We start from the raw sequence: 9,891 nt of genomic DNA, 5'->3' as shown, positions 1-9,891 counted from the left end.
TGTGTGTGTGTGTGTGTGTGTGTGTGTGTGTGTGTGTGTGTGTGTGTTTTGAGAGAGAGAGAGAGAGCGCGCGTATGCGCGCGCACAAGTGGGGTAGGGGCAGAGAGAAAGAGAGAGAGAGAGAGACACTCAAAGGATCTGGAGCAGGCTCCGTGCTGAGAGAAGTAAGCCCCCTGTGGCTCAAACTCATCAACCATTGAGATCACGACCTGAGCCAAAGTCAGACGCTCAATGGACTGAGCCACCCAGGCACCCCCTTCACTGTTCTTGAAAGCACCTTTAGGTTTAAACTTCTCCAACGGTTTGTTGCAAATGACGAGAGTAGGAGCTGTTTGAGCCTGCACTCTTGTGTTGGTGGCAAATTTCCCTGAAACATTCCTGCTCTAGGAGCTGAGTGCCTGGTTGGAGGTGGTGTGTGAGGTCGTCTTTACTCACCTCTCCTGGCATGGAACCACTGCCTCGGGAACCAGGGAGAGGCTGTCTTCCCAGCATTCTCAGTGTGCCACATTCAGGTGAGAGCCTGTGTTCCATGCAGGAGTTAGGCAGAAGGGAGTCCCCACTTCCCAGCTACACTCACCAGAGATTTAGCCTCAGCCACCGCCAGCTGGGGACTGGAAATGCTGAAATCCTGTTCCTCCAGAGAAGAAAGCCCTCCAGCTGGGAGCTAGGTGGACAGGGAGGCCTGCATTCTCAGCTGCAGCTGTCTGGAGTAGACTCTTTCCTCCACTGCCTGGGGTCCTCTGGGAGGAAGGAGGGAGCGGGCTTTGTTCAAAAGCCGTAAACTCTTGCCTCTCTTACTGAATTTCTCTAGTTTTCCCAAATAGATGTTACTTTATTTGCCATTTGCTCTTAGAGCCATTTCCAGAGACTTTAAATGTTGGGGAAGATGATATTAATCATGATTATGTTTTTCTTCATATATATACTCTTCACTAGTTTCACTGAGGAGTGGGTAAGCAGACCTGCTTATACGGTCATGTCAGCAATCTAGAATCTCAATGCAATTTTATAGTTGGGGCCACAGATTGGCATTATATATGTCAGCCATATTTTTTTGAGTAAAAACACTATGACTAGTTGACTAATATTTTGTAAGGGTGATATGGGGTTCCTATTGGAATTATCAGAACAGGAGGCCAGTGACATAGGGAATGACTAAAACCTATGCTACAATGTGGATAAAGACTTAAAAGCAATTCCTAAAGAGAAATAAGCATTCCAAGTCACTTATGTTATTATTTCTTAGCCTGTAAACAGTAAAACTTTACCATTTGCCCTCTAAATGTTGCTTCCTGATTTCTTCATTATCAAATTAAATAATTTCACTTAAATATGCAGAAGACCTTTTCTATCATAATAATTAAAATTTGTGTCTGTAAAGGAGAAACATAACTGATAAAATAGACCATTTTTATTTCTGTCCTGTTTTTTAATAGATGACTGAAAAGGCCATTTCCTGCACTTTTTCCTTTTTCTTTAAATTACTGTAAGAACATTTAACATGAGAGGTACCCTTTTAACAGATTTTTTCCACTGTGCAATACAGAATTTTAGTTATATAAATTATTAATTTATAGGCATAATGTTGTATAGCAGATCTATACATGAATAAACATGAATTTATTCATCTTGCATAACTGAACTTTTATACATGCTACTTGGTAACTCCCTATTTTCCCCTCTCCCTGACTCCTGGCGATCACCATTCTATGCTTCTATAATTGTGACTATTTTAGATACCTCATAGGTGTAGAATCATGCAGTATTCATCCTTCTGTGACTGGCTTATTTCACTTAGAATAATGTCTTCAGTGTTCATCAGTGTTGTCACATATTGCAGGCTTTTCTTCTTTTTTAAAGCTGAGTAATACTCCATTGTGTGTATGTACCACATTTTCTTTATCCATTCATCCATAGATGGGCATTTGGTTTGTTTCCACATCTTGGCTATTGTGAAAAAACACTGCAACGAACATGGAGTGCTAATATCTCCTTGAGACCCTGCTTTTGAATAAATAACCAAAAGTGGGATTGGTGGATCAATCATACAATAGCTCTACTTTTAATCTTTGAGGAACCTCCATACAGTTTTCCATAGTGGCTGTATCATTTGCATTCCCCCCACCAGCAGTACACAGGGGTTCCAACTTCTGCCTTTTCAGTGTGAGAGATTCTTGTCCGTTTGCTACGGTGGCTCTTAGCCATGGACGTATATTAGAATTGGAGTCACCTATGGATAAATCACCCCAGACTTACCTGGTTGTTACAGAAACTCCACACGTGATGACAATTTGTATACCTAGGTAATGTCAACTGAAGTAGTCAAATACAAGATGTAAATATATTATACTTGTATTACACCCTTTTAAATGTCCAGCTAACTAGTTAGCCAGTATATGATGTATTTGTAGAGATCTAGCTAATGCTTTAAACATGTAAACATGTTATGTTTAATTTGATAGCAAATTTGATTTTATGTTTATTTTGATAGTTTTGCAACAGTTTTTTTCTTAGTGTCAGGTTATCCTCATCAGAGAATAACGTAATTTTCACCTTTACAATTTTAAAAATGTTTAATATTGATTTATATTTATTTTCTCTTTTGTGTATTGTTTTTCTTAGATTATACATTATTTTATACTACATTATTAAAAAACAAGTTTAAAATGCCTTTTTCTTTACTGGTGATTAGTAAATTTAAGATTCTCTCTAATATTAGACAGTAAATGCTCACTGAGGAATTTTGTCTTTTTGAACCGAGTATGCTTTCTTTTAGCTATTTATTGGTATGTTAGCTGTATACCTTCCAAAGATTCTTGGTATTTAGATGTAAAGTGCCTTTGATTTTTTTTCTCTTTCTTAGTAATTAAAAAAATTTTATTCTTAATTATGGTAAAATACTTTCATTGACTTTTTAACATCACAATGTTTTTCTGAAGAGCCATTCCTAGAAATGTAGCTAATTATTTCAAAGAAAGAAAACATGATCACCAAAATCTTGAAATTAGGTGAAGAATAGGAGACACAGAATTCTTGAGTTCCAGAATAAATTCCCTTAGGACACACCCACATCCCGAAGACCAGCAGACGGTCAACAAGATGTTAGTCTCACCAGTTAATTCTAATACAGCAGGAAAATGATTGACTGGTGGCTGTGTCCGTGTGAAAACCAGTGAAGAGCACCTTGCCTGACTGGAGCACCGCTTCGCGATCCAGTCTCCTGCTCTTTACCTGTCGTTCTGAATATAGATCCTCTGGGGTTACTTGATAACCGCACCCCCCCCACACACACATTATTTTATTTACTAAATTCCTTAAAGCATATCTTTGTTGGGGAAACTATAGATTATTCATTTTTTTGTCTTTGATTCCCAGATGTATTGTAGAAACTGAAAACTTAGAAGAAAGAGTAGCTGTGGTGAGTCGAATAATTGAGATTCTACAAGTCTTTCAAGAGCTGAACAATTTCAATGGTGTCCTTGAGGTTGTCAGTGCTATGAACTCATCTCCTGTTTACAGACTAGACCACACATTTGAGGTAGGTTCGTCTAGTCATTTTGTAAATGAAGAATCAGGATTTTTAAGAATCATGGTCTTTAATTGTTAAGCGCCTCATCTGTGTTTTCAGTGACAGTTTAAAAGCTGGAATTGTCTCAATTCCACTATATTTGTATTTGTATTGAACTGGTTGCACTTTTAAAATTAGGAATTCTCGTTAAAATGCTTTCACGGGCCCTAGCCTAGGTGACAAGAAGAAAAACCTTTCAGCACTTAATTTTTGTATAACATAAAATCAGATACTCTCGTAATTGTATAAGGAATGGCAAGATAAACTAGATTTCACTCACACACCACACTCTTGCAATTTGTTCTGGGGTCCATGAAGATAGTGTCTTGATGTGGTTATTCTTAGAATCAAACTGATACCGTTGTGTTTGGGCTTTATTCTTAGCCTGGCATTTTGGGGCAAAATCTATGCTTCCTTTTATAAACTCACACTCCCTAAATTTTTTTTTTTTTTTTACTGTAGCAAATACCAAGTCGCCAAAAGAAAATTTTAGAAGAAGCTCATGAATTAAGCGAAGATCACTATAAGAAATATTTGGCAAAACTCAGGTCTATTAATCCACCGTGTGTGCCTTTCTTTGGTAAGCATTTCTTGAATTTTTTTGTGTTTCTGGATAAAACAAGATACTTATTTCATTAAATGACTGAATATACATATGTGTAATATAGCAGCAGAAAATACTTATTTAATAAATACCTAGCACCTGAGTCACCTTAGAATTTTACTCTCTTTATTAGGACTTTTTAAGATCACACCCAACATATACATTCCATTTTTTATTTCCATCTGGGGCAGCTGTTTGATATCATTTAATGCTTCTTTGTGCTTTATATTCATAGAAATCTTTTTTTGTTGAATTTTGATAAACCATACATTCTACAGAAGAGGTTTGGCCTTGGTCATTTATATTTATAATCACGTTTCTTGTAAACAGTTTCACATAGCTAAAAATCATACTGCATGCATTCTTGAACCCACACCTTCTATACATCAAAATTTTACCTGCCATTTTTTCTTTCCCTTCTCACCAGAGGAAGGAAGTACCCTTTCCTTCCTTTTAAAGCTGAAACATGTACCATCCAAATCTTTACCCTTCATACAGGTTCTTCTATCTTATTTCATCATTTATTTCCTATATTTCATATCTTCAATATCTCTTTCACAACTGTTTTTTTTTTTTCTGTTTGTATATATGCTCTGATGACTCTTCCTCTGAATGCTTACAAATATCATGCCTATTACACATATTATGGTTTAGGTTTTTTAGTAAGTGGTATATTTCCTTCTAGCCATTTTCTCATCTATAGCTATATATTTTCCATATAGCTTTAAGTTATACTGTCCTGATATTCTTTCAATTAACATCATGCAGTTATCACAAAAGCCTGTTTTTGTTTGAGCTTTATAACCAACCACTTTTGTATTTATTTCTCATCTTTTTGCCATGCACATTGTATATAGTCATAAGTATATGACATGTACACATTATTTACTTTCACTTACCATATCTTAAACTTATTGTTGTGTTTTATCAGTCTTCATAATATCATTTAAAATGGCTACATAATAGTCTCTAAAGTTGGTATGAAAGTTTATTTAGCTATTACTCTATGATTAGATACATAATTTCCAGCTTTTTTGTTTTCCTAAATGTTGTGATCAATATCATCATATTTATACCTTTTATCTATATTTGAAAATATTTCCTTGAGCTAGATAACCAATCTATCTAGATACTTTATATCTAGCTGGGAATTTCTTGAGCTAGATATTTTACCAATCTGCTTTTTTATTTTTATTCTTTGATATACCATATTTTAAAATTCTGTAATCTGCCCATCTTCCCCATTATGATTGCTCTTGTTTCTGGCCTTAGAAAGCTCTTCCAGTCTAACAATTTAATATTTCAATCATATTTTCTTCTAGCTTAATAATGTGACTTCTAAAAATCATATTTAAGTCTATTTAATCAAAGTCTCTTTTAGATATCATATGAAATCTTCAAATTTATTTCTCCACTAAATTGTTTACTTGTTGACCTGAGTATACTGAATAATTTTCTTTACCCCATTTATATATGGTACCTCCTTTAATAAATATTTTTTCCCATTAACTTATTCTATTAGTTCCCCAGTTTTAATGACTGGCACTTTACAATCTGTGATTCTCAACCAGGGGTAATTTTTGCGCCCCCCCCCCCCAACCCTTAGCAATGTCCAGAGACATTCATTATTATTCTAATTGGGAGGTGCTAGAGGCTTCTATGGGATAGAGGGCAGGAATGTTGCTAACATCCTACAGTGCACTGGACAGCCCCCTGACGACAAAAGAATTATCCAGTCCAAAAGGTCAATAATGCCAAGGCGGAGAAAGCTTGCTTTATAGTGTTTTCATATATGATAAAGTTGGTTTGTCAATGCTGCTTCAGTATTTTCTTTACTAGTTTTGTCTCTTTATTTTTCCAAATGCACTTTATAATGGGAGAGGGTGTAATTCCCCAAAATACAGTTGGAACAGCCTATCAATTAATTAGGAAAGAACACTGATGATAGATACTTTTGGTTGTGAATGATCTTCATTTTTTAATAGTCAATTACGCTTAATTCTAAGAATTTTTTTTAATGTTTACTTATCTTTGAGAGAGGGAGAGACAGTGCGAGCAGGGAAGGGGCTGAGAGAGAGGGGGAGACAGAATCTGGAGCAGGCTCCAGGCTCTGAGCTGTCAGCACAGAGCCCAATGTGGGGCTCAAACTCACAAACCGGGAGATCGTGACCTGAGTTGAAGTCGGACGCTTAGCTGACTGATTCTAAGAAGTTTTGATTTCCTTGGATTTGCTAAATATTTGATTATGTCTCTTCCTTTCGTCTTATTTCTGTGCTATGCGTTACAGCATTGGTCATTCCTTCCCACACAAAGATTAAACAATAATGACAAAAATAAGTATCTCTGTTTTCATCTCCGTTGCAGCGGGAATAAGGGTGATTCTGCTCTTTGCTCGATTAGATGCTTTTTGTTATGTTAAAGTTTCTTTTCATAGTTATCTTCTGTATCTTCTGTGTTTTTGTTAGCAGTATACATTTACTTTTATAGTTGCCATCTTAGTGAGAGAAAGATGGTTTTTTTTTGTTTAGCAAATTAAAATTACAGATTTACTAATACCAAACTCTCCTATTTGCTGATATTAAAACTTATTTATTCATGGTAGTTTGATCTTTTAAATGCACAAATGAATTCTATTCATTATCATTTTATTTAGGGTTTTTGTATCCATCTACATAAACGAGATCTGTGATTTTTTTTCTTTTTGTGCTATATTTATCAGCTTTTGTTATTATAGTTGTATTTGCCTTGTAACGTGAGTTAAGTAGCTTTCCATCTTACTCTATTCTGGAATATCATGAAATGATCTAGCCTTTAAACTTTGAAATATTCCAATAGAAAAACCCATCTGGGCCTGGAATCTTTTGTAGGATGTAATTCTTTAGTAACGTTTCCATTTGTTCCTTAGTTTTTTTTTCTATTTCTATTTTCTGATACACAATTGTCTAATTTAATTATTTTTAAAATACTAGTATTCAGTTATAGCCTCAAAAGCATTATTTTTTAAAATTGTTCCTATTTGCAATATGTTTTTCCCGTTTGTTTTTACTTGTTTTACTTTGCTTACTTCAAAAAGATAAAATCTTAAACTTAATTACTCTCTGATTTTGTTGTTTTTTTTTTTAATTTTTTAATGTTTGTTTATTTTTGAGAGAGACAGAGCGTGAGTGGTGGGGAGCAGAGAGAGAGGGAGACACAGAATCTGAAGCAGGCTCCAGGCTCTGAGCTGTCAGCACAGAGCCCAACATGGGGTTTGAACTCACGAACCACGAGATCATGACCTGAGCCAAAGTTGGACACTTGACCGACCGAGCCACCCGGTGCCCCATCTGGTTTTGTTTTTTATATCATGTATTACCTTTTATCATTACTAATTTATTGTCTTCCTGAGAACTTTTTGCCCCCTACATTCTTGATAAAACTATTTTATTTTCTCTTTATGGTAAAATATTTTCTTTTTAATTATAAAAGTACAGATTCAGTCAGATTTAATTTTAAAAGTGGAATGTATCCTACATAAGATCTTATAAGTTAGAAATGATATACCTATCTGGGCACTACAGAAGATGCACAGACCTTCCACAGCTCATAGAGGAGAGAGTGTAAAGACAATTTTGATAAGGAGTAAAGAAACAATTCAAAAATAATTTACAAAAAGAGAATCAGGAGCCAGATGCATTTAAAGTCTATGTATTTTAAGCATGGTGAGTATGGTGCCAGTTCATACAAGGGACCTGGGTAGGCCTGATGTTCATTTCATTCAGTCAGTCAACAAGTATTTCTTGAGTACCTGTGAAGTATCAGGGACTATGTCAGGTGCTTAGAAAAAGTGAAAAATACATAGTCCTTCAGTGTGTTCACTGAACTTACAGTCACACTACTTGTGATATCCTACTGCTTCTGGTACAAAGAGGTAAAAAGAAATTTCAGGGCCCGTTCGCCCGACTCACTGGCCCCTGCGACCCCATCACCCTGATCGGTGAGCATTTGTTCCCACAGACTGAACCCTTTAAAGTACTCTTCCTCCCAAATGTATGACGTACCATAACTGATCTTCATAACATGTTGTTACAAGAAGAAAAGAAGTTTCAGGTCTGAAATCACAGAGTATGATTCTGTGTTTTAAGCTTGGCCATGTGATCTGGTACTGGACACAAACATGCAGGCAGTTTGATAGGAACAGACAGCGCACCTGCCAGCTCTTTACCCTTTTCTGCCTGTTTTCCTGCCTGTTGAGCCTCTTCTCTTCTAAGGGAGGGCCTCTCAGCTGTCCCTGGTCTGTTCTGCTCTAGGAAGGTTTTTGCTGTTCCCAGGTTTTCAGTTCACGGGATTAGCCGCACAGCCTATAATGGTTCTGACCCGAGAATAGAGCCAGATGTTATTTTATTGCTCCTTCTTAATTCTATCTCTTCTGTATGGTGGTTTGAAGAAACTCCTTCCAGATTCTTATCCTTAATGCTGGACACTGGTTTTTTGGATTTTTTTCCCCCTCTCTATGGGAGGACCAGTGGTAGTATCTGATTCTTTTACTTCCTCTGTCATCTTACCAGAATTCTCATTCGGGTCTTTTGCTGGTACCACACCATTTACAGGATAAAAGTCAGGCAACTTCTTCCAAGGCTACCCCAGACTATGGGTCCACATCCCAATTTTTCTCCATATAATAAAATGTTCTACTCGTAGGTAAAGTGGACATACACAGGCAAACTAACATTTCCTCTAAGGTAAAAGGATGTAGATTCTTCCTTCAACCAAGCCTCACCTCTCTTCTCAAACATCCACGCCTGTAGCATTGGCTTTGCTCTTTCCTTTCACACAGCTCTAGTTTTGCATCCTCCTTCTGTTTCTTGTCAATCTGCTTCATCTCCACTCTTATTTCCCGCCATTTTAGAACTGACTGTATGTCTCTTGCATCCTGATCTATTCTTCAAATGCTTTCTCTTCTATTCTGAAATAATGTGCTTCTTTTTATTCATTCAGAAGCATTGCTGAATGTCTCTGTGTTCCAGGCCCAGGGCTAGGTGTAATGAATCAAGAGACAAAACAGAGCCTTCCCTCAATAAGCTCTCTTGAAAAAGCAGAAGAATAAATTACAGTACCATACGCAGTAAATGTAATCCTGCATTGTAGAAATGTGTAGGTTGGAGATGAACAAAGTGCTACGGGAACCTAGAACCCTGAGGAGCCACTTTTTCCTGGAAAGGCTGGGAAAGGCATTAGCAAAAACATGAAACCTCATCCCTCTTCATTATTTATGTCATAATGCTTTGCTTTTGCTCTCCCCAGACAGCTGTCACCAGAGCAGGGTATGTAAAATGATCTATTGAAAACAATTAAGCTTTAACAGTATATAATATTCAGGTCTTTGTATATACTTATACTAAATTTTTTTTTCAAAAATTTATATATATATATACACACACATATATATACACACACATATATATGTATATATATATATATATATACACATATATATACATATATAGAGAGAGAGAGAAGGGGGGAGGGAGAGAGAGAGAGAGGATCCATGTTTAAACATTTGTTACTGATGGAAGTGTATGATCAACAAAATTTGGACACCCTCTCTTTGGTCACTTATTCTTCTTTTAATTAGCCATTATATATGTCATAAGATAATTTCCACATTTTACCCTGAGCTCTTTTAAAATGCTACTTATAAGCATTTTCACAACTTCATTCAAGTATACTTTCAACACAC

At 36.2% G+C, this 9,891-nt stretch overlaps 1 protein-coding gene and 1 long non-coding RNA gene across 4 annotated transcripts in view; one reads left to right on the top strand and one right to left on the bottom strand.

Annotated features, from left to right (window-relative positions):
• SOS1 (SOS Ras/Rac guanine nucleotide exchange factor 1) overlaps positions 1–9,891 on the top strand; it is a 151,140-nt gene that overhangs the window by 122,853 nt on the left and 18,396 nt on the right. For all 3 annotated transcript variants that reach the window (XM_040496577.1, XM_040496575.1, XM_040496576.1), the window contains 2 exons: positions 3,376–3,538; positions 4,031–4,148. In XM_040496577.1, the coding sequence (XP_040352511.1) occupies positions 3,376–3,538; positions 4,031–4,148 (281 nt within the window). The remainder of the gene's footprint in view (positions 1–3,375; positions 3,539–4,030; positions 4,149–9,891) is intronic.
• On the bottom strand, positions 7,844–8,320 carry LOC121044368 (uncharacterized). Its single transcript, XR_005797270.1, has 2 exons — positions 8,213–8,320; positions 7,844–7,959 (listed from the first exon to the last, which is right to left on the bottom strand). It is a non-coding gene; the product is annotated as an uncharacterized LOC121044368 (long non-coding RNA).

This window comes from Herpailurus yagouaroundi, unplaced genomic scaffold, assembly GCF_014898765.1.
Source record: "Herpailurus yagouaroundi ecotype Mexico unplaced genomic scaffold, PumYag 188, whole genome shotgun sequence".
In the NCBI taxonomy this organism is placed as follows: Eukaryota; Metazoa; Chordata; class Mammalia; order Carnivora; family Felidae; genus Herpailurus; species Herpailurus yagouaroundi.
This window is presented reverse-complemented; position numbering and strand designations above follow the sequence as displayed.